Genomic DNA, 24951 nt, shown 5'->3' with positions numbered 1-24951 from the left:
ATTCTGACATTTGTGTTTTATTTAAATTACCTGTTGCTTCCGTATAAATGTGTAAATCATGTAAAACATATGTGTTCCTATTGTTCTTGCACGCATCAACTTTGTTTTAACTTATTGCGGCACCGCTTTGTACAGTGATTTTGTTCCTCGGTTTTTGAATTCATTATTTTAAATAATTTCATGGTCTGCGCTAATTTTTCAGTTGTATATGTTCTCCAGCTTAGACTAATTGTATATTGTCATAGAACTTTTTATCGTGCTTTCATTTCATTTGTTTGCTCTTACTTTTGTACTATTGGGTTTTCCCTAGCTTTTCTGTTAATATTTATTGCTCACGCATGGCTCACGTTTTATAGCATGCTGCAATCCATACTTGATATGTACAGCATTAGGTCGTCCCCCTGACAGTTTCATAAGTACGGGACCACCGAATGTAATAACATCACTAATGCTATCATGTACGCAAGAAAATGTGAATAAACGAATTTGAACTTGGTGTGTGGCAAATATACACCCCAAAGGGTGTAACAGATTTTAGAGCGCATGGCGGCAAATAAAGCCAGCTCATAGATGGCGCTACAGCGTACGCAATATGCTACCAAAGTGTGACCTAGACAGGCAAGCCAGCCGCCTTCCTGGATGCAGACCTCCCAGACAGTGGCCTTTATGCGATAGCAGTGGCTGACGGGCAGGGCGTGGTCCTCCACACAGTGACCATCAGAGTGAAAACCATACTCGAAGCGGATGAGGTTGCCATCGCTCAAGGCACCAACGTCGCCGGTACATGCTATATAGTGTTGGATTCAATGACGGCCATTAAAAATTACCGTATAGGATGTGTTAGTCACGCAGCCCAGCGAAAACTACGGTGGGTGACCGTCAGACTTCTCTGGGTCCCACGCCACGAAGGCAACCCGGGCACTAAAGCTGCCCACCTAGCCACACGCGCACACACGAACCGAGGGATAGGGGCAGCTCGCCCGGGTGCTCATGAAGAGGCCTGAAAGAGCTATAGGGATAGGCCTAGACAACAGCACTAGGAATGACGCGCATATCCACCGCCATCTGGAGGTCTCACACAGTGTTCTGAGCCCCCGCAGGCTGGTGGCCATTCTCAAAGATCACAGCGTGTCCGGCTGCACGCATTGCGGCTTGACGGCAGTAGGGCACGAGGTCATAACGTGGGGGTGCAACCGTAACCCACCCCCGGGTGACCTCATGCGATCGGCCCCCTCCGGGAAGGCCTGGGAGCGCGTGCTCCGAACTTCAAACCATCTACTCCAAGGCACGCTGGCAGAGTGGGTGGCGAAAGTTGCGGCCCCATGGGCCCCGACCTAGCCCTCCCTGCGCCCACCCCTTCTCACCTTCCAGCTAAACTAAGGTTGCTACCACCAAAGTGTGGCCTGAAGGCCAAAATCCCACCTTTCGTATCAACAAAATACTTGTTTGCCTGAACACAAAGAGTGGGCCTTCAATTCTTCCTCCGTACTTACGTCGCTCTTCACTCGAAGCCCATCTGGCCTTTCATGACAAAGCGCATCATTGTAACAACGCTACGCCATTCCATCCCATTTATTTTGCGAGCGGCCAAAACTTTGTGCATAGATTAGTCACGGCGTCCTGCATATCATTACGCGTAGGGGCACGAACAGAGCCTTCACTTTCCCGGTACACGAACGACCACGCGGAAATCCAACATGCACGCGAAGCACGCACGCTAAGCATTAACCGTAAAGCCAATGAGTGCCCGTGGTTGAATCCGCACGCACTGTGGACGGACATCCATGCGGCCGGATGAATTACGACGAAGTGCGAGTGTCGCGCGCGGATATTGGACCGCTATGTACAAGAACACCACATACTATGTTGACGCCGCCAACTACGACCTCACAAACTCCAAGGACCACAGCCCTGGGCAATACACTCCAAGAACGTACAAGCGCCTCCATACGCTGCCACATCACCAAGGCTGAAGAAACAGCCACTGCGATCGCTCTAGACGATCGCTCACAGTTCTGATGGATTCCCAGGCGGCTTGCCGCAACTACCCACAAGGGCGCATCAGCCAACCTGCCCACAGCATCATCCTGAGCGCGACAGACACTCGCGAGCATCCCAATGCCCCACCCCTCTGCGATTCAGCATCGGATCATATGGACCCCGGGACACACAGGCAGGAGGGAAACCAGGCAGCGGATAGGGTAGCTCGAGGGAATACGAGCCGAGCCCCCTCCAACTGCGCCCCTGAGGAACCTGTTCTCGTCGCGTGCGACTACTCGGCCATTTTAAACCGCTATAGATGACTTAGTCAAACCTATTCCCCGCCCCACCGAACACTACATAAAGAGGAATCGGTCAGTTAGAGGCAACTCTTAAACTGGCACCTATCCCAATTTGCACATTATGAATAAAATAGACCCTACGGCATACCCTCCGCGCTGCCCATGATGCTCAGCTAAAGCCACCCTGTACCACGTCACGTGAGCATGTGAGGCCATCACTGCCGTACACCCCATACAACACCCTACAGCGGAGCGATGGGAGGAGGCGCTGACCAACAGAGCCTGGAAGATCAGCTGAGTATGACTGAGCGGGCCGCATGTTTAGAATTGCTAGTAGGTACAGCGGGGTGTGGCGTTTGTCGCGGCCCTCGACGTTTCTGCGCAGGCGCGAGTAACAGCGGGTGCGAGAGAGAAAATGTGGGGGCCGTTGCTCCTTGAATATGTGACGTTGCGTGCGTTTGTCTCTAGGCGTGCCGGCATGGCGGTGTGGGGTCGAGTTTGTTTACACTCGGACGCTGGCTGCCGGCGCGGTGAAACAAGTGAAGCAGCACTGACGCCCCATTTGGTGATCGCTGTGTTTCAAGGTGCATCAGATAGATTATCTCACGCATGCGGCGCTGGTGCTGAGTCAGTCATGCCGGATTATAACTTTGTCGCGCCTTACGGCACTCCACCCTAAAAAGAAAAACAACAAAAAACAATTGATTTTCCCGGGGGAGCGATACGGACCTGCTCTCCAGGACTTTTCGGGAGTATTTTTGAGTGGTCCCGTTTGAGTGAAATAAATTCACAGCACCTTAGCAACCACGGTTGAACGCGATTGCCTTATGTCACGCCGTGAGAATTATTGGCTTTGCGTTTCGACCACGTTAGGTTAGGTTAGCTTAGGTTTCTTTAGGTTAGCGTAAAAGGCGTTAGGGTGCCGCGGAGTATTCTCACAGCGGTTACGCAGTCTTTGAGTCTCGGCCACGTTATGTTACGTTAGGTTAGGTTACGTTAATAGAGAGTTTTAGAATAGGGGCCCCAATAGTTTGGGGCCCCAAAGAGCTTTGCGGCTGTTATCGTTGGGGCACGCAGGAGTGAAGAGTTTTAGAGTAGGGTTTTGCGTTTGCGGATAGCGTCTTGCGCTGACAGCGCTACTACGGCGTCAAAGAAAAGCTATTACAAATAATTAAATCAACTATACCATTTTAAGATAGGAATAGTAATTTTGACTTCCGTGCATTCACGTTGAATTACAATTTAGAGGTTAATCTGTAAGCAGCAAACAATTAGTTGCGCTTAGTTTTGAGCAAACCAACTTTACGTGCCTTAACCAGCCAAGCTTAGCCGTGTTAGGCCTACGAGCCATAAAATCCACAATCGAATTCGGAAGCAGCGGCGTCTAATGAATCAATCTTTATAACACACGCTAGTTGAGAGAAAGCGATAACCGCAGTCACTTCTCCTAGCTTGCGAACTTCACGCGTTACCACGAATCGAACCCAGTTTGGTGCTAGGTTAGAGCCGTCGCTTCGATGGGTGCCGCCATGTTTGCTGACGCAAAGCTTTTGGGGCCGCTATTTGGGCTCCCGCTAAATCGGTGAAATAGCGTTCCCAACGCAAAACCCAAACGCAGTTTGCGTCTCGCGCATGCGCAGTGGCTTCGACGATATTTCTTTGTGGCCCCAAAACGTTTGCGGCCCCTATTCTAAAACTCTCTAATGTTTCGTTACGCTAGGTTAGCGTAAAGGTTGGCGTGGCGCGGCGTGTTCTCACAACGGTTACGTCGTGAGCATTATTGTCTTTCTGTCTCAGCCTCGTTAGGTTAGGTTATCGTAAAACGCGTTAGGGGGGCGCGGCGTATTCTCATAGCGGTTGCAGGGGCGTCGAGCGTCGCCGGCGCCCTTTCAGCCACTCGCGTTCAGCCGCGGTTGCTAAGGCGCTGTGCCTGCTTTATTATTACCTCAGGTGCTCTCGTGAGGCCTCCCTTTAGCCGGTTACATGTTCCCTCCTGGAGCAGTGCTTGTAAAAAAATCCAATCTATCGTCGCGACGAAAAAAGCGACCCGCGACTTAAACAACACCAGTCAGAACCTTGCCCCTTCAGACACAGCGATCACCAAATGGGGCGTCCGTGCCCACTGCCTCACCGCGCGGGCAGCCAGCGGCGGAGCGTAAACAAACTCGACCGCACTCCACAATGCCGGCATGTATAGGGGGCAAACGCATACAACACGCGCTAAGAAACCTCCTCCGTGGTGCCTAGGAAGGTTCACATATTCAAGGAGCAAAGGCCCCCAGATTTTCTCTCTCGCACCCGCTCTTACTCGCGCCTGTGCAGAAATGTCGAGCGCCGCGAGAAACGCCACGCCCCGCTGTACCTACTAGAAATTGTAAAAACGCGATCGGACCCGCAGAGCGGCCGCGGCAAGCGGAGCCCTAGACTGAGCCCCACCCCCATCGCAAGCCAGGAACCTCCGACCACTTCCGAGTTTCTCCGCAGCGATTTTACTGCAAATACGTAAGTTTTCACCCTCACCTCGAGTGAAATACGTGCAGGGTGTCTCGATAGCGCACTTTGACATCGAGAAGCCCTACTCATGCGAGCCGCCGCGGACTACAGCGTCACGCTGCCTGACGGTGCCTCTTTGCGCAGGGCGACGTAGCAGCTGACAGCTTTCAATGACGCGTGCCGCGCGTAACCGGAAGGTTCCAGCCTGCTGGCTTTGGCGTAATTACGCGAAGAAGAAAGGAGACACCTTGAAGCAGCGACACGCATTTATACAGAAAAGTCCTCGGCCGACAGGGGCAACCGGCGAAAGCAGACGCTCCGGACAAAACAGAACAATGAGCTGCCTCGGCGGTGCCTCCTCTCTCACTCAGCGCCGCCTCATTTGTATTGTGTGCCCACCGCCTTAAGATGGAACCGCTGCCATCGCGTCGGTGACCTTGGGCCACCATCAGCGCTTTGTTTTCGCTCACGTCGCGGTTGGCACTGGCCCGATAACTCGACGGCTACCAACTATGCAGATTTCCACGCCCAACAGCCGAGACCCGCTAGCAAGCAGCGCACATGCATCATGTCACGCTTGATCCTACGCCCCTGTACATGGCTCTCGAAACGCACACCATGGCTGAGACAAACTGAGACAAACCACCCTACAAGCAGCGACAACGGTGCGCGAAATCACTACACAAACCTTATTTGAGCACAGACCCTTTGGAATTTTATGCTGCTGCTTTAACTCCCCCCTTCTTGGTTCTGAACATGGCAACAAAAGGTGGTGAATGTAACGAAATTAAATGTCCGAGAGCTCACATTAGAGCAATATAACCGGAAAGAGATTAGCACATAGGCAAGACAAGAAGTTGCAAGGCAGCAGGTAATGTGTATGCAATCACTCAAGCATCATCTATTAAAAGGAGTTGCAGAGCTGCACACTTGCACTTTTTGCTCATGAAACCGAATATGGAAGATTGCTGACAGCATACCACAAATGTTGCATGCCCAGCAAACCTTCTTTGCCATTTTTATTCCAAATTCCTTGATTGCTGAATGCAATGCAATAAAACAACAGCAATAAACCTGGCCGTTAAATGGCCAGTTTGTGAACACAGCGGCTTTTCAATCCCGCTCGAAAAAGCAACAAATTTACATTTTGTGCTAGTGCACAAGCCTGAAGAAGCTCAATAGGTACTTCCTGACAGTTTCCTGCCTGCATGGACCAGACTCTTCTACTAAAAGGAGATACCCTGCTTTACCCTTACAATAAGTTAGCTTTATGTAAGTTACAAAACTCTCATAATTTTCAAGGTGGTCTTTAAAGGGACACTAATACAAAACATCAAATCAGTTTAGGCAGATAAGGCATTTCTTTAAGAACTCTGTTGTCCTTAATTTCGAAATAATAGGTTCTTTTTCACCCGCCGTGGTTGCTCAGTGGCTATGGTGTTGGGCTGCTGAGCACGAGGTCGCGGGATCGAATCACGGCCACGGCGGCCGCATTTCGATGGGGGCAAAATGCGAAAACACCCGTGTGCTTAGATTTAGGTGCACGTTAAAGAACCCCAAGTGGTCAAAATTTCCGGAGTCCTTCACTACGGCGGCGTGCCTCATAATCAGAAAGTGGTTTTCGCACGTAAAACCCCAAATATTATTATTATAATAGGTTATTTAATAGAAGAGAAAGCAAAGATCAAGCTTCCATTTTTTGGATTTCATACCGAATCCCCATCGGCGGTATGTTGCTGAGACGTCATGGATTTCAAAGCATCTTTTTTGCATTTAGGCCATGTTGGTTCAGCAAAAGTTCCCAAAACTCGCCACTTTCAATATTTGGCTCTTTAGTACACAACATAGTCTATCTTTACTGCTAAAGAATAACTAGGCCCTATAAGACGCTGTCAAAATTCTTGACTTCACAGCGAGCTGTTGCGAGAACTTCAAGGAGGAATCGCCACCCGTCTCTTGCTATTCCGCTTCTTTGTGTTTTTGATGTTGTAGAAGGGTAATTGTATAAGGGATATTCTAGAAGGAGTATGTTTACCTAGGTCAAGTAATCACAGGGAATCCTGACCACGAGAAGGAAATTCACAGAATAAAAATGGGTTGGATTGCATACGGCATACATTGTCAGCTCCTGACTGGAAGCTTACCACTATCACTGAAAAAAAAAATGGTGTACAATCAGTGGGTTTTATTGGTGCTGACATATGGGGCAGAAGCTTGGAGACTGACAAAGAAGCTTGAGAACAAGTTAAAAGACCGCACAAAGAGCGATGGAATCAAGAATGCTAGGCATAACATTAAGAGACAGAAAGAGAGCGGTTTGGATCAGAGAGCAAACGGGTATAGTTGATATTCTAACTGACACTAAGAGAAAAAAATGGAGCTGGGCAGGTCATGTAATGTGCAGGTTAGATAACTGGTGGACGATTAGGGCTACAGAATGGGTGCCAAGAGAAGGGAACCCTAGTCGAGGATGGCAGTAGACTAGGTGGGGCGATAAAGTTAGGAAATTCACGGGTGCAAGTTAAAATCAGTTGGCGCAGGACAGGGGTAATTGGAGATCACAGGAAGGGGCTTTCATCCTGCAGTGGACATAAAATAGGCTGATGATGATGATGAATTTACTGATACGGAAGAAATGACTTTTGTCTTTAGTGCCCCTTCAAAAAATTGCTGGCAAAAGGTAAGCTCACATTTGTACAGTTAGTGCATTGAAAGTGAAAATTCTAGCCAGTCACTTTAAACAATGCCAGTACGTTGTGACAGAAAGGTCAAAGAATGTATTGCAGTAAGCAAAGAGGCTTTTAGAGAGCATGAACACAGAGATGTGGCAAATAATAGATATGAAACATAAAGCAAGCCCCCAGTGACATTCAAGCAAAAGTGCAGTGTCATTCCATCTGTACTTTCTACTGCTCTCTTATGAAGTGCAATAGTTGTGCGTACACTGTGAAAATTTTATCAGGGGGCACATACAGTAAAATAAGGTACATTTTACAAGCAGTTGTACAGCACAGTGACTTGCATTTCATTCCAACTGTACATTTAATGTGACACCTAGACATTATTACTGTAGTTCTCAAGTAATGCCTTGTTAACATTTTCTGGCTACTTGTTGTAAACTTGTAACATGTTAATAACAAGCTTTCAAATCAGGAGGAGGCACTTAACTGGAGAAAAAAGAAACACGATCCTCACATCACTTGTAGATATTAACATGATATTCTCTCTCATTTGGTGAGTAAGCTCTAAACACAGTGCTGTCATTTTTTTTTCTTGCAAAGATACTGCTGACATTCTAAATACAGTACAATTTTAATGTGAACCTACTAACATTCATCCAAGAAAATCTTCAACCAGAAATAACATGTAATATAAGCACGCTAGCAGATAAGTAGTGTAATTATACCACAGGTGCTTGAAAGTGATATATTTGAAAATCTCTTTTATAGTAATGACCTTGTTTACGCAACTTGTTCATGCAATTTCTTCCCGTAATTCAGGTTAAGAGTACACAGTTGTAGTTATGGCAAAATGTTAAAATTCGTGCAGCATTACGTTTTCCATACAAATGTCCACATTGGTAGCTTCTAGACAAGGAGTAATTTGTATCCTTGTGTGCACAATTAAGAGAGAGTCAAGATGTTAATAATAGATTTTTGATGTCTGATGTATCCAAGCAGTTAAAACTTTCCTATTATTATCTAGCTGAACAATGAAAGTTTTCAAGAAACAAGCTCACATTATTTCACCTTTTCAGGCTTGCTGAAAGCAAAACTGCCTCAGAAAAAAAACACCTATGATGTCGAGCTCCTTCCCCTCCTCCTTCTTTTCATCCTGTTGTAACTGTCACCAATGGTGTGGCCCCATGAGCCGGTGCCTTGGGGTCAGCCTGCTTTCGTTTCTTCCTTCACTTCTCTTTCTTCCTTTTTACTTAGTAAGCAACTTAGTGTCTAATGCTGGTACTGGTAAACACCAAGAGTTTAAAATTTGTTGCAGAGCAGAAGGTATGCCTTATGAAATGAAGATGTAGATTTGAAGTGCCACTGGCCTAAACACTCTAGCTTTCACTGAAAGAAGAAAAATGACAAATGTAATCTACAAAGGTAATAAACAGGACCATGCTAGTGGCAAAGTTTCCAGTGTGACAAAATGTGGTTGTGGTTGGCAGAATCAATGTCATAGACACTCCTTTTCTAAGTCAGTTTTCTTTTCGTGAGACCTGCAAATGTGAAATAATTGTTTATGTAGCTTTCAAATTAGCTTGTTAGAGATTTCGGTGTTCAGCCAAATAATGGCAGAGACCAGCTTCAAACTGCTTGACTGCATCAGCCACCTATGACCAATAATTAAATAATACACCCAGCTTCATTAATGATGCACAAAACAGTGCCAACTACTCCCTATTTAGAGGCTACCAATTTGGACACCTGAATGGTAAACAGAATGTTGCCATGATTTATACTGCTCTAACTTTTTTTAAATATTTGATGCAGATCATCATTTAATGACGTAACTGCAGCAGATATACAACAGCACACGGCACACATAGGGCCAGACTTGTGTGGGCCGTGTGGTGTTGCCCACAATATTGCTATCGCATGTCTTTTGCACCCAACCTAGCTCAACGCCAACCTGAAGAGCTCCTAAACTGAAGAACTGCAAGCCACACTGAAAGCAATGACAACTGCATATAAGAGTGCATTCCAATGTTCAACATATAAAAATGAAACAAAATGACAAGCCATCACGGCTATACCTGCATTAACGCAAATGTTTTTGCCACTACAACCTAAAATTTATAACATGGAAGGAGGTTGGCCAGCAAGATAACTTTTAACTTAATATATGTTGCATACATCATGAAGTAAGCACTTATAAGGATGCCATTTATTAGTCACAGTTGGTGCTTGACATGGTATTAAGCATTGTACTGGTGACAACCGCCAAAGAAAGGAGCAGGTTTCAGGGATGTAATTTTCTATGGATGTTTAATGGCTAAATCTGCAGAAGTGAACTTGCTAAAGTATACTTGTGAACCCACATCACAGTTCTCAACTATATTGGCAGTATGAGCAGCTCGAATGCCACAACGCCAACTAAAGGCCCATCAGTGATGTGCCTCAACATGAAAGTTCACCATGTGAAAGTATTGCTATAAGTAATGAAGAATACAATTGTAGAGCAAAGCAACATACAGACATCTAATGCATCTATTTGATTTACATAGTTTTTTATTTAAAAAAAAAGTTGATCGCATGCACGTGATAATAGCTCAGCAGTGCCCAGGGGGCGGGATCCAGGGCAGCCTCCACGGGGGACCCTCATCAAAATATACAGAGAAGGTTAGGCCAGATGTGCACTTAATGCTGTCAACGCTGATGTGTTGGCATTCTCAGGAAAGGGGTGGGTTGGGGGGGAGGGGGGGGAGGGCCTCTGGATCCACCAGTGGCAGTGCCTAATTTTGACACCATGTTGGTTTACAACAGTGCCAATGTTGATGAACATGTTGGCCCTGTGAGCTTAATTTACAAAGTTGGGGGGCTTTGAAATCTTGAATGAATAAACAGCAAATAGCAAAAACAGAAACCAAATTAATCACCCAGATTAATTACTCATCTGCAGCTATGCTATAAAGCCAAGTGATTATGCTGAAGCACTCCAAAAATGAGCAGCAAGCCATGTGACATGCAATGCTGGACATCAAGGCTGGTGCTGCAGACAGCACTAAGGCAATCATTTGACTAAGCAAACACTGCATGAATGACATTTCCAATGTATTAAAGGCATGAAGCATTTGTAATCATGCCACAACGTCCCACATAATTAAGTGATCACAACTCCGCAACATGATTGTGACTAACACAAAATTAAGCCCTTTGGATCCTGTTACTCTTCCCTGCAACATGGCACACATATGAAAGATGTCACACTCATTAGGGTTGCTTCACGTACGAGTGCAGTTATATATGCCCAGAATTTTATTGCTCATTAGGGGAAATCAAGTCAGACGCTTTCATTTCCAATGGCTACCAACTGCTATTTGGTCATAACAGTGCACACCTTAAGCCACAAATATTGAATTGCCTTAGCACAAGCTCTTTTTCCAAAATTTACCAAGTTTCAATGACCTGTAATAATAGCCAACTGTCCACTTTAATGTGCTTAATCAAAAAGGCAAAAGCCAAGCAAAGGCTCCTTCAAGTTAACATTAGTACATAAAGTAATTACAACAATAAAAATTCAAGTGAGACCTTGAAGGCAAGATCCAGCACTGTGTTACAGTGGACTTGCAGCACATTTTCTAGCACCCTTTACTAAAGGCACAATTTGCAAGTGAACTTATGTCTGCGTCTGCATATGGTGAAGCATTCTAGAGTTTTTGAGATCTAAACTGCATACAGTATGGGTGCAAAGCATCGCTACTGTTTCGATATGACTACAGGAGCAACTGCCAGTATACTTATGACTGCACCGCACATAAATGGTTTATTTGCTTGCATGAACACCTAGCACATTCTTATCAAATATCATACAAAGGTAGCTGTTATGTTTTGATGAACCAGCATGATCTGCATCCAAAACTAAATTTAGGCTAGGCCCCTGGCAAGGTGCAGTCAAGCCCGTTTCACATGGTGCGAATTTGAGTTCTCACACTTGCGAATTTGCAGTTGCGGCAAATGGGCCGTCAGACCCTTCGTGCATGCGATTTTTCGATGTTCCGAATGCTGAACTCTGCGAAAACGCACATGCGGCAAGGACGGGGAACCAATCACAACGCGGATGGCAGGCATGTCACTATGGCTATGGTGCTGGTAGCCACCATGCTATGACCTTCCTACTTAATTTTTCCTTTGATAAAGTAACGCACTCAAACACAAAGTACTTACATGAAAACAGTTAAGTTGTTTTACTTTGTTCTTACTGAAGCGAACTGACACAAAGAATAATTCAGTCCTCCTCTGGGTGCTCACAAATGCGAAAATCGCAGCTGCTGCACTCGGTGCATGCGTGACACGGGAATGTGAAGTTCGCCTTTGCGGAAATCGTAGCTGCGAAAAGCGCAGTGTAATATCGCACCATGCGAACTGGGCTTAACACATTGCCCATTCCACAAGCCATCGAACAGGTGATTTAAAGCCTTTGCTATTGGATGGGCACAATACAATCCCCGGAGTTATGCATCGAACAGTAAAGGATGCTTCACCTGTGCTAGTGCTCTTTTGGCTATCCGAAAAGCCAGCTCAAACTCAAAAAAAGGAAAGAAAGAAAGCTCGTCATTCATTCCATTTATCATTGTACACTCCGTCACCGCACAACGCACTGCGTTATGTCCTACACTTCACGAAAGCCAAAGGCAGCTTTTCAAAAACATAAAACATACTTCGCTGGCAGTAAACTGCGCACGCATGTAGTCCCGCGGTTTTATGCAATAATAGCGCCCAATCGTGGTTATTGAATGCTAATCTGCACATGGCGGTCCTGCGGTTCCAGTTTTTGATCGCAGATGAATATCAGGCAGAAGAAAGCACAGCCATTCAGATTTGGTGAAGAATGCACATTTACAGGGGAAGAGAAGAAGTTATGGCATTGAGAATCACTAGATATATACAAAAGCAATCTGACGCTGACAGCTTTCTGCAAAGGTGTTCTGCAATGGCATCTAGCAGGGTAGCTTTACAACTTTAGCATATTGAAAGACTCCACGCAAAAGAAGAGGAAGAAGAGCTAGAGATTCTGCATAGTACCTGACAACGAGATCAACAATCGTGAGAGTAACACATGCCTATCGGCCATATCGCGCAGACATTCTCGACATTGTGGACACCATATATGACAGAAATGTGAAGGAAAGGGATACTTCGCTATTCTTGGCAAAGCATCCCCTTGGTGCCAAATGTGGCAACCGCGATATTATGAGCTATATTAAACAGCGACTGCAAGAACATCAAGGTATAGAAATACTCACCCATACGCAGAGTGGTTCTTGAAACATGAAGTAAACGATCTCCAGCAGCCGTCGTATGCAGTGATGCTCTAACAGAAACTGTTCAAGCGTAAGCTGATGGTTGCTCACAAAAGTAAGGTTCCCCACAGTCATGGTGGTATCAATATCCGTAGTGAAGTCGAAGTTGAACGTCGCGTTGATCTTCCATTCCAGCTGTGAGGTGACTTGAACAGCATAATAAACAGATCCTGATAGCAGCAAGACGCTGATGACCGTGTACGCCTGCAAGCTTGGCAGGGGCAACCGATCCAACAGTACTGCCGGCATGCTTGGCTCCAGGCTGGGTTCGTTGCTTGGAGATCACCAAATATCGAGAAACGTCGGCATTTCTCTGTCTCGAAGAAAGGAACGACAGCCACTTTCTAACCTGACATCATTTTTTCTGCACCAGACGTCGAACGCTGCGCGAGAGGAGATCTAAGTAATACTACGCTGATGAAAATAGAGCACGTTTGATTCTGCGACCGCAACTCGTAAATTTAAAGCGTTTGGACAGTTACGAAAGAAAATAAGTTTCTTTTTTCTCGAACAGAAAACAAGTCCGTGTACACGACGTTCAAAGGCTTTTTTGTGGGGCGTACTGCGAGTCAGAAATGCATCACGTTGCGCCGCAGGGATTCTCCGCACTACTTCCTGAAGGTGGCTGAATGCTCGCCAAAGAAGCGCGGAAAGAGCGTGCCTACTCTCGTCCTCAACTGTTCGCTGCGCCCGCTTACTCTCTACCCAGGAGGCTGGCGGCAAGCTGAAAATGTCGTCCGCCTCTGGGAGACGGAGCGCGCCCAGCATTGGAAATTATTTTTCGCTTGATGACATATTGACTACTAATGAGCGGATTCCTTGCAAGATAGAACTTCTTATACCGAAGCTCGGTACGTAGTGGAATTGAATAACACGAGGTCAATTACACTTTTAGCTCATTGATCCGCCAGCACGTTTGCGACGAGAAGGATGAGTGGTCCTGTACATTCTATGAATGTGATGTTTTTAGTCAGTCGCCTGATAATATTCTTATGTTTGTAATTTTCACTTTCTCTGGCTGTCTACTGGCTGATTGAAACGAAGTCGTAGGGACAGCGAGTGTGCTCGTGTACTCTTGGTGTGTCCATCACAGCATTGCCTGCTCACATAGGAAAGGGATACGTTGATGCACTGTAACTTGTGCGCTTCTGTTTATTATAGGAGAAAAATTTTTCAGCGTTTGACAGTCTGAAGCTTACAACGTGCCAGTGTACTTCTGCATGTTCTCTTGGCGCTGGAATGTTAATCCAGATCGTAAAATGGCGCCGCCCATTGACGTGTTTTGTTCCAACTCTAAAAAAAAAAAGAAAAGAAAAAGAGGCTTTTGCGTTTAGCACTGCTTTGTTCTTGCTCAAATTTCGCAGCATTTGGTCTGCATCGTTCACGAATACACTTGGCACTTTTGCTTGCCTAGTTAGTCCGGGAATAATAATAAATTAACGAAGAAGAAAAAAGCTATCGTCATATGCTCATATTGCCAGCAGGGAAACGAGCTGCTGCTGAAACGCGGGCTGGTTTCGCTGTCAGTTGGCAACTAAATGCTCGCACGAATCACGCAAAGAACGATGCCAAGTGTGTATTGAATGATGTGGACAAAAAATGCAACTTGGGAAAGTTGAGCGACACCAATGCAGCGACAAGTGCAAAATTTTCTTTTAAGGTTGTTGAACAAAAACGCAGGTCGCTTTTGGTAGGTATAACTAATTAGCACGCACACAGAAAAGGGTGCTAGTAAACAACTGTCTACAGTACAAAACGCGCAGCAATCACTGTGTGGGTGCCTTAATTTTATGCGTAGTGTCTAGATAAATTGTATATTTTCCAACTTATATTTAGCGCGCATTACTGAGAGTGAGTCTTCTAGTTTTTATTGCTTTCTTCTCCAAAGCATGCTTAGGCGGCATCAGCATGCTATAGATGCATCAGCAACCTAAGCAACAAAGAAGTTAATGAGTTGTTCTAGTGCTTTCTGCCAGTTATGCGTCCTGTGAGTGTTTGTGTATGGAATAAATGTAAATTTTTTATTTCTGATTTGCCGTAACATGAATAAAGCAAGGAAAATATAGGCATATGAGGTGCTTAGATTTTTTGTTAGTTACGACTATATGAAGAAGCAGACAATGAAGCCACAGCAAGCATAAGGTTAACTGGTATGTAGAACTAATAAAGCAAAGAAAACTAAAATTGGATGAAAGTATAACTTGCTGCAGGTGGGAGCATTGTGCGTGCAGTGCTTTACCAATTAAGCTACCACGGTGGCCAGCTTATATCCACTTTCTTGAGTAATTTCTGCATTTGTGCAATATTAGCGCTGGAAGTTTTGGCCAGATAAAAATGCAACATTGAGATCTGCTGTGCAATTTGTTCCGAGATCACGTCTCACATATTCTATGCATTGTTCTTGCTTGTGCACCAATATTTAACAAAGCTGGGCTTGATTCATGGCAAGCTAAGAACCTGCCTAACACTCTAGGATGTCCTTTGTTGGATAGCTGCTTTGTGCTAAAAGTGCACGTATCCCACATAAATTTGCTTTATCCTCAATTTTCACCAAGCTGCTGTAGTGCACACACCAAAATATAATCTGGACTGTACACTGTAACAGTCTTGAGAACCCACCTTAATTGAAATACCTGCATATGTTATCACTTGCATTATGGTGCCATATTCGTGAAGAAACTTGATCATATTTTTCTCGAAAGTAAACAGTTCCGTGTCAGAAGCCGGAGCTTGGTGATTTTTCCCGTTCACTTCTGGTGTAAACCATGTAAATGCCCTGCAATGAGCAGAATTGCATTCTTTTGCTTTTCTTTATTAACACAAATAATTGTTGTTACTTGACTTTGTGCAATATATCTTGCTTTTCTATCAATATTTGTTCATTCTTGTGCCTTCTTAAGGTAAAAATGTGTTGCCTAAGTCCTTTACCATTTCATTGTGGTGGTTATACTAGATATTCTTGTTTTAAACAGTTAATGAAGTGCAAATATATGAACAAGCTCTTATTGTCACCATATATTAATAACGCAGCAATACCTTGCTGCCTACAGAGAAGTGTTTTTTGCACAGTATTGCAGCATTATTGATTGTAGTGGGTGAACAAGGGAGCCTTGAGCCTGCATTTTGATAAAGGGGCTTGAAGCATTCCCTGATTCACCCACTGCTCATAAATTCGTTTCCATCATCTATGACCCTTTTGTCTTCTTTGGATTATTGATAATAGTGCTTTGTTCAAATTTAATGGCATTGGTTAAGGTGAGACAAGTCAGTGACTTTAACTGTGGAGTAGGTGGAGACAGCCCTGCTACTGCATGGCCCAGCTGGATTGTTACAGAGGCAATTATGCTTCTGGGCCCTACCCCTGATTCTACTGATGTATCATACACAGTGTCCATGTTCGCAGCCAGGCTTCATCAAGGACTCCTGACCTGACCCTATTCGAAATTTTTCTAATACAATAGATTTATACGCTAATCTTCGAACAGCGGAAGTAGCTAGGGTTAGAGCACTTCTCAAGAAAAGTAACTTACAGTATGCGTTAGCTGTAACATATTCAACATGTTTATTCTAAGATAATTAGAAATCCATAACCCAAGATATTTATAATAGGGCACCTCAGACAGAAACAAATTATTAAATTGGTATTGAAGCTCCAAGGGCCGCTTTTTATGAGTGATCCGCGTAAAAACAGTTTTGCCAAAGTTTATACACATTTGCCAACACTTGCAACGTGCAACAACACGTCAAAAATTCTATTTAATGATAACTGTCCAATTGACTGTTTACCTCTGTGTACAGAACACAGTTGTCTTTATACAGTGTTATTTTAACAGAGATGTGTTTTGCAATGTCGTTTATGTATACAAGAAAAGGAAATGGCCCGAGAAACGAGCCCTGCAGGACACGTGATTTTACTAGCAATTGGTCTGATTGATGGCTTTTGAATTGAACAAACTGGTGTTACTTAAGTACACTGAGATCCAGGTAACAGGTTGTGTATATTTAAGCAAAATATGTAGTTTAAGTATTAGTTTTCTGTTCGATACTTTGTCAAAAGCTTTTGAAAAATCCATAATACTCGCATCAATTTGCTTCACGTTAGTTATAGACTTGGCAAAATCATGGACAGTGACAACTAGTTGTGTACAAATTGAATGCCCTTTCCTGAAACCATGTTGAAATTCGGTCAAGATGTTATATTTATTTAATAAATCTAAAATTTCTCTATGTGTTATGTGCTCTAACAGCTTGCAAATGTTGGAGGTTAAAGACATTGGATGGTAATTCTTTAGGCACTGTTTGGCACCACTTTTATGAACTGGTACCACTTGGGCCATCCTCCAGTCATTCGGAAGTTGCCCTTCCTCTAACGAAAGTTAAAGCACAATGTGCAAGTATTTAGATAACCATTCGGCATACTTTTCCAGAAAAGTGATGGGTATGCCATCTGGACCACAACTTTTCTTTTTGTCAAGCTTTAGGAGCATGTGGAATATACCATGTTCACTCATTAACAGACCAGGAATATAGGGCAAGGAATTGTCTAAAAAAGATAACACACCATCTTCACAAATAAAGACAGAGTAGAAGTGTTCATTAAATGCAGTAGCAATTTTCTCTTCATCATCCAAATAAACACCATCAACTTCAGATACATTATAACCTTACATTGTAGCCAATATATATACAATACACTGCGTTATAGCCAAATACATTATAGGCAAGTTTAAGTACTCAGAGTAAAAAAGATCTGAAATGTACAAACTATGCACTTGGTTCCTAAATCCCAATTTCCATAAGTCAGACTGCACAAAAAGATTATTATGCATATTTGTTGGCTTCATTCAGTACTAGCCACAGTGATTTCTGTGCCATGTGGGAAAGCAGTAGCTTCACAAATGTGAAAACGGGTGTGTTCCTGTTGGTGCAGTGAGCATTTGTTTTTGCTCACTGTAGCAGGCACCTGGTTTGTTTTTTACTGCATTCTTTAGGCTCACCAGGCAATGGTTGTCCGTTGCACTGCAACGGACAACCACTGCAGGTAAAATGCACGATTTGAAAGTGAGAGCTTTGCCATTATCTCTGCAGACAAGACCAACCGGCTTGTCTGCAGAGATGATGTAAAAGGCAACAGGCTAAGGAAAAGGGCACGCAGCTTTTATCCCAATTTTAAGCTGCCTTACTTGCATACATTGCTGTAATATGTTGCAGAAATGATCGTGTATTCTATGCATGTAGGCGAATATACGTTGGCTAACCACTCTGCTTTTCAATAATGAGCTTTCTCTCTCTCTCACTGCCCAGAACTTGTGAGATGCCCTTTAATGCTTTGTAATAGGAGCATTCAGTCTCTGTATTTCTGTGAAAAAGCACATAAATTGGTTGGTGCACTTTTTAAAGCTTTCTTTTTTTTAAGCCTCTCGATGGAAAGTCTGTACCTGTCACCTCAATGCCAGACGCAGACTTCTGATCATCCTTACTGCACAATTCCATGCATCATAGCAACACACTTTTTCACTTTCTTAGAAGCAGTGGAGCCAGTTTGACACCTACATCTCAAAATACAGAGCCAAGAATAACCCTGAACTTTGTGTTGTTTGTGTGCACATGTAAAATGACTATGCTGGCTAGCTAGCCCTGCTATTGACTATTCTTGGCACTTCAGGCATTTCTAGTAATTTCACAGTGCCAGTGACATTTTAGTGCATGAACTGACAAAGCTTGTGTCAGCGCTAGCATCTGTGGGCGCTATGTTGAGTATCTTAAGCTATGCTTTTTCAAAACAACCGGCTGCACAACCTAGGCTCCTCTCTACACCATTGCATTCTAGCTGGACTTTGCTGTCGCAAAGCTACCCTGCTTTGTCGAATATGGCTAGGGGTGGCCTTCACTAAGTCTTTTGTTTTGCATTCCGAATCGGATGTGCCGGCGACGCCTTGTGTGATGATTTTGGTAGCGAGGAGACTCTTCAGCACCTTCTCTGTGACTGTCCTCGCTACAATTTACAGAGATGATCGCTCACAATCGCGATAGTGCGCTTTGACCAAAGAGCTCTAACAGAGGAACTTATTTTAGAATGCCGACATCACAAGCCATCACCGCGGAGTGCGACAAGGGCACTGTTGCAGTTTTTAAGGGCAACAGAATTGGACAAGCGGCTGTAGCTTGAACAGATGTTTATAGTGCTGTAAGTGCTAGTGTGCTGTGCGGTGACAGTATGCAGTGACAGTATGCGGTGACAGTGACCGACTGTGATTATATGTCTGTGCACCTTTCTTTATCTTTACTTTGCTATCACTTTACCTTCCCCTCTCCTCTCTCCCCAGCATAGGGTAGCAAACCGGATCTTCCCATCTGGTTAACCTCCCTGCCTTTCCCCTTTCTTCTATCTCTCTCTTTAAGCCATGCTCATTGTTCCCTCAGCAGTCATGCCAGCTTTCTTTGCTTGCTTTGTGAACAGGCTTGAAAGAGCAAAACGCTTTAGCAACGTCTGTGAGTTCTCTTAAGTGGTCATACAGATACCACTCAGGTGACGTGTCTGTTTGTGCTGGCTGGTCAGGATATTTGCCGCATCAACTGCTCCTGGAATCTAGGGGTGTGGCAGTTGCCCCCTTGTTTTCATTGCATTTTCAGTGGTCCCACTGAGCATCTCTTTCTTAAAAAATGTCAAGTTCCATAGTTATTGATCAATATCTGATACTGCGATATAGCGTGAGATAGTTGCCTCACCACCTGTTTCATTGCATTCCATTGGCACTATATAAGGACTGAAATTTGATAAGCTCATGTTGCTTGATAAGTCCTAAGGCAATTGTGGTCAATGATTATTTACCTGGGTACCTTTGTAAAAAGTTGCTTTATGCAGTATTAAAGTTTCAAGTGAAGACTGAATTACTACTGCTTTTGCAACTTCAGGTATAACATGGCAAAATTCCCAGTTCTTTACTTTCTTCTCTTGCTCTTGAATACAAGCAGCACTGCTTGAACGTACTATCGATAGCAAAAGCTTACAGATCATGCGAGTGCTTCCCAAATGGTCTCTCCATAACACTTTCGATGCGTCAGCTGGCATCAAGAGCAGTCCTGGACCAGAGATATGCTTTTGTCGTTTGCCGGCATGTAAATTTTTTTTGCTCGCCACGAAGCTTTACTTTCTCTTCTTTTTTTCTTTTTTCTTATGAACGGGCTCCTCAGCAGCTGTGTTGGTGTGCCACGTGCCGCTGGGCTGATATCAGTGCATGCGGCTGGGCTGGGTGCTTTGTGTGAAAATGAGGAAGTAGAAAAGCTGCCCACAGCGCTAGGAAATTGACGCACCAACACACGAGGACAATTTCAGGTGTTTTTGACGGCAGGTTTCGCACCACTGGGTGGCAGGGCACAGCAGCTTTGCATGGGCTCGCATAGTTTGCAAACTTTTACTGTTGACTGTACAATTAGTCATATTAGTTAATACTAATATTGGAAAATGGATAATACAATCTTCTCTCTTTATAATTAGGATCACTAGACTCCTCATCGAAAGAAGAAGACCTAAAGCCGGGGACAAAACTTGATCTACCATACTGGCTGGCTGCACCCCTACTTAGTCGTCGCATTGTTTCTGCTGAAGTACCAAAAGTGTACCGGGAGACATACAGAGAGATCCTGAGTGCTGATGCCGTTGCTGTGGATCTCTACAGACTTCAACCACAGTACTACAAATTCGGGCTGCTTATGCAAAGGCTTCATCTGTCTGATGTGGAATATGTGAACAACAGCCTTATTGAGGTAAATGATTTTGGCTTTCATGTTGCATGTGTGTTGAACACTCAGGCTGCAACAAACAACAAAACATTGGCATAGTAAAGTGTCTGAAGGAGCCATATACTTAACCTAGAATCCTCTCCCTCTGGGGCTCTCAACTATTGTTGACAAATGAAGTACAAACAATACAGTTGGAATATTTACAGCAGAATAAGATATTATTTGAAGTAGGTTAACTAATGCACGGTTTATTTATACTACTAATAGTGACTATGGCATTCCGCTGCTAAGCACACTTTCACAGCTTCAATTCTGAGTCATAGCAACCGAATTTCAATGCAGGTGTAACAAAAATTATTATGTACTGAGACGTCCATGCATGTTCAAGAACACCATGAAGTTAACATTCATCCATAGGCCTCCATTACAGCGTCCCTCATAAGCCATGTGTATATTGCGGACATAAAATCACCATAAATTGCATTAATTTCTACTTCTGAAGGCCAGATTATCCATGTCAGTTAAAATGAGCTGCAATAGTGTGTACACTAGCGCATGGAAAACCTCATCTTCCTGATTACATTTTAACTATGTCGTTTTGGTTTGAGTTGTCCATGATAGTATACTACTAATGGAAGGCCAGCAATTTATGGCCTTTATTGCTTTATTGTACTAACTTTGGAGTTGTAACTGGCAAATGTTACCTTTTGCGTATTAAGTAGCTTTTATTGTCAGTCTTGTAAACTAAACCTTCTTCGAAAATATTTGAGAATCTTTTGTGAATTTCTGTTATGTTTTCCAGGCAAGAAAAATCATTCAGCTCCCTAAGAAACAAGTTAGAAATTATAAAGGGTACACCTACTTGTAGTAGTCATATTTATTACATATAGTCCGAATAACTGCATAAATTTACATCACTTCTAGGGTTATAACGTGCCGAAGTAAAGTATACACCATCTTGTATACTAGCATGAATTTCATTGTGGTTGCAACAGGCACAGTTTTTGTGATGGCATAGTAGCCCATGACATAAGGGCATTATGCATTTTTTTCTTATGCGTGGATTGCTCTGTTCATTGCTAAACTGCTTCAGGAGAAGTCCCAACTTTCGAAATTCTATCAAACAAGTCCATGAGGCGAAGTTTATTGTATTGCTAGTATGATTCAATTTGTGCTTAATTTCTTTTTTTTGGGGGGGGGGGGGGGCTATAGAGTTGAAGCTTAAATTACTTAAAATTAAATTCAGAGGTTTTGTGTGTCAAAACCACAATATGATTATGAGGTGATCATATCACCTCATAATCATATTAATAGTGGGGATCTCCAGATTATGTTTGACTACCACAGGTTCTTCAACGTGCACCCAATGCATGGTACCACAGGTGTTTTTGCATTTCGCCCCTATCTAAATGTGGCCGCAGGGGCAGAGAGTTGATCCCGTACCCTTGGGCTTAGCAGCGCAATGCCAAAGCCACTACGTCATTATGGCAGGTTGTTGCGTAGGTATCTGTAGCAGTTATATTTAACACAGTAAAGTGCAGAAATGCTTGTATGTAGTGATTTTGAATGCACAACAAGAACCATGTGATTCAGCTTGAAGGAGGGCCCCTCACCCAGTGCCATTTGAAATTTTGGTTATACTCACTGTCACAAGCTTCATGCAGTAGAATGGGAGCTACAGGATGTGCCGTGGCAGCCAGAGGTCTACAAGAATATGTAGCTCTATCATTGTACTTTGCCTATGGCACACACATTCTATTTTGGCATAACTAAACTGTGCAAAGATTTACCGATGCTTTGTTAGATCCTAAATAATGGCTTTGAAGGCATGCTACACGAATCTAAATTATAATTTGTCTCATTTAGGATGAGAATATAGCACCTCATGTTCATATAGCACCTCATAAAAGGGACTCATTGTTCATTGAATTTGAGATTGGGGTTAAATTTTTTGTAAGAAAGCTATCAAAGTCTCCACAAAGCATCAAACTTATAAATCGTAGTCTTCGTGAAACATAAAGCTGATAATTCACATCACACAAATCACCTAGAAATAGTAAAAGGTGGTTGAATTGAATTCAGTTTGTTCGTTTAGGTACCCAAGAGCAGCATACAAAAGCCTTCTAATTTGGTGCATAATAAAGAAAAGAACAAAAAGAGATATAAACAAAATACATGTAACGTGCACAAAGTACATATAACTTAGTTGGACTTCATTTAGCACCTCCACTTGCGAGTAGCTCTTCAGTTCTTATGCATTCGTTCCACCTCATGGCATTCAGCAGGTTCTCTTGTTTCCTAACTCTGTCCAGCCATGCACACAGCAATGAAATGGTCTGTAGTGTGAAGAATGATCTTGGAGATACCCTCAGCACCAATTTTACCTAAAACAAAACGTCTGCACTCACATGCATCAGGAAGTGAAAAATCTACAACTGAGTGGAGGAGGTCGATTCCTCAGACAAGGTGCAGTCACCTAGATGCCAGTGCAGAAAAGGCAGCAACCATCTCACCAGCACAAAGTGGGACGAATTTGAATTGGATGGTTTTCAGAGAGTCGCACATTACTTTTTAACTGGCAACGTTACACCAAACAATGAAAAGAATTGGTTCAAGTTCACCTGACACTATCAGAATGCACACCTCAATATAACTAACAGCAAAAGCAGACACCTAACCATTAAGTGCTGTGGAAGTGAAAAGATTTTGCTCGATAATGTTGAAAGTGCATTCCACGCAACTGAAGTGCAGCCTATCATGAGGAAATGAGCAAGCAATGCTGCAAAAAGTTGTTTGTGAAAGAACTGCTGCCGCATTTGCATCTGAAGACGTCTCTTGTCATCGATAGTGCATTTTACCAGTCCCCAAAACTTCAAAGTGTGCTGCTAGCATCTTTCCTGAGACAAGTAAATAAAGCACTCATGATTGCCTGTTATCATAGGAATGCTTCCAGCTGACTTCGAAACTACGTGTGCATGTCGTCTGCTCTCACCACAAGACGGCATGGCAGCAAATCAACATACCGTCGAAGGCTGCTATGTGGACGTGTGTTCACTTCCCTGATTTGCTGACAATGCTCTTAGCTTTGGCTGCATGGAATCGATGAGATGGAGTATATAAGTTATAAAGCTCTGTCCAGAGAGCATTCTAGCACAAAAAATTTTGAAAGGTACAGAGGAAGGTACAGAGCTTTGATAGAAACAAATGAAATGTGTGAGGGGACAAGCTGCAGTCCCCACAACAGAAGCTCTCTCCCATTGCTTTGACCAGCATCTACAGGCTACATTCCTTCCTGCCTTCTCCCTAGCCCACATGACATCGGCATCACGACCCCCCCCCCCCTTTTTTTTTTACAGCGCACCTGTATATAGCTGCCCTCCGGCGGTGGTCGATGTATGTCCATCTATGTGTCGCGTCAACATGAAGAAATTTTTGTCTAGCTTCTCGCGAATGCTCTGTAGCTCTCAGTCTAATGTAGGTAGCTTGAAAAAAATCATACTGAAATTGTCCACTAGGACGACTCTTTCATTACATCGAATTTCATTTACTTGTCATAATTAGTCAGTTCACAGTGAAGTTGTAGATGTTACAGAATTCCTGTCTGCTGTCAATACATGGCCATCTAAGGAGGGATTATGGATATGGAAAACGGTTGTAACTCTTGGTTTATCGAAACTATCCTGAAACAAACCATACTGAAATTGGCTGCTATGACAACGCTATCATTACGCCGAGTTTCATCTTCTTTTCATAATGACGTACTTCACAGTGAAGTTGTAAATATTGTGGGATTCCTGTCTGCCATGCGGCGGTACTTGTACACATCACTACTTCATAAAAGAATAACTCACTCCACAGTCAAAAGATGTATTCGTTGTCCGTGTCCAATAATAATAATAATAATAATAATAATAATAATAATAATAATACCTATATATACATAGATGCGTCGGTTGGGGTAAAACTCACCATGGCTTCGCTGCTCGTCTTCAGAGTAGAAGGGCTGATAATTTTTTTTTCTCTTTTTCTTCGTGCGCAGTTAATTTTCCAGTGACTGTTTAGCGCACTGTGCATTTTTTTTTATATCCCCAAGTTATTCATGTTACTGGTGCTATTTGCACACTGTAAGCACCGTGTCTGACATGGAAGCACAAGCTATGGTGTCGTCTCTGCTAGTAGGGAGTCAGGCTCTCCTGAGGTGGAGGGTGTGCAAACTTTCATTTGAATTTTCATCCACTTTTGCAGCATACATCGGTGTTATACTTCGCAAACATGACCTTCATTGTGTGATCTACTCACTGTACATCTGTTTACAATGCCCACACCTTGTGAGGGGCCGGCCCTATAATATAGTTGATTTCTGTTAATTTGATCATAATGAGACTGATGGGATTGATGAAATTATCTGGC

At 43.6% G+C, this 24951-nt stretch overlaps 2 protein-coding genes across 2 annotated transcripts in view; one reads left to right on the top strand and one right to left on the bottom strand.

The window, feature by feature from the left end:
• The window catches only part of LOC142560335 (E3 ubiquitin-protein ligase AMFR-like), a 197501-nt gene extending 184071 nt beyond the window's left edge, over positions 1–13430 (bottom strand). The window contains exon 1 of the mRNA XM_075672347.1: positions 12742–13430. Coding sequence (XP_075528462.1) covers positions 12742–13047 — 306 coding nt within the window. The 5' untranslated portion in view covers positions 13048–13430. The remainder of the gene's footprint in view (positions 1–12741) is intronic.
• Positions 13431–13485: 55 nt separating this feature from the next.
• The window catches only part of Psf3 (DNA replication complex GINS protein Psf3), a 48470-nt gene continuing 37004 nt past the window's right edge, over positions 13486–24951 (top strand). The window contains exons 1-2 of the mRNA XM_075672378.1: positions 13486–13649; positions 20297–20565. Coding sequence (XP_075528493.1) covers positions 13529–13649; positions 20297–20565 — 390 coding nt within the window. The 5' untranslated portion in view covers positions 13486–13528. The remainder of the gene's footprint in view (positions 13650–20296; positions 20566–24951) is intronic.

The sequence above is a fragment of the Dermacentor variabilis genome, chromosome 1 (assembly GCF_050947875.1).
Source record: "Dermacentor variabilis isolate Ectoservices chromosome 1, ASM5094787v1, whole genome shotgun sequence".
NCBI classification, from domain to species: Eukaryota; Metazoa; Arthropoda; class Arachnida; order Ixodida; family Ixodidae; genus Dermacentor; species Dermacentor variabilis.
Note: the sequence above shows the minus strand (reverse complement) of the source record. Positions and strands in the feature narration are given on the sequence as shown.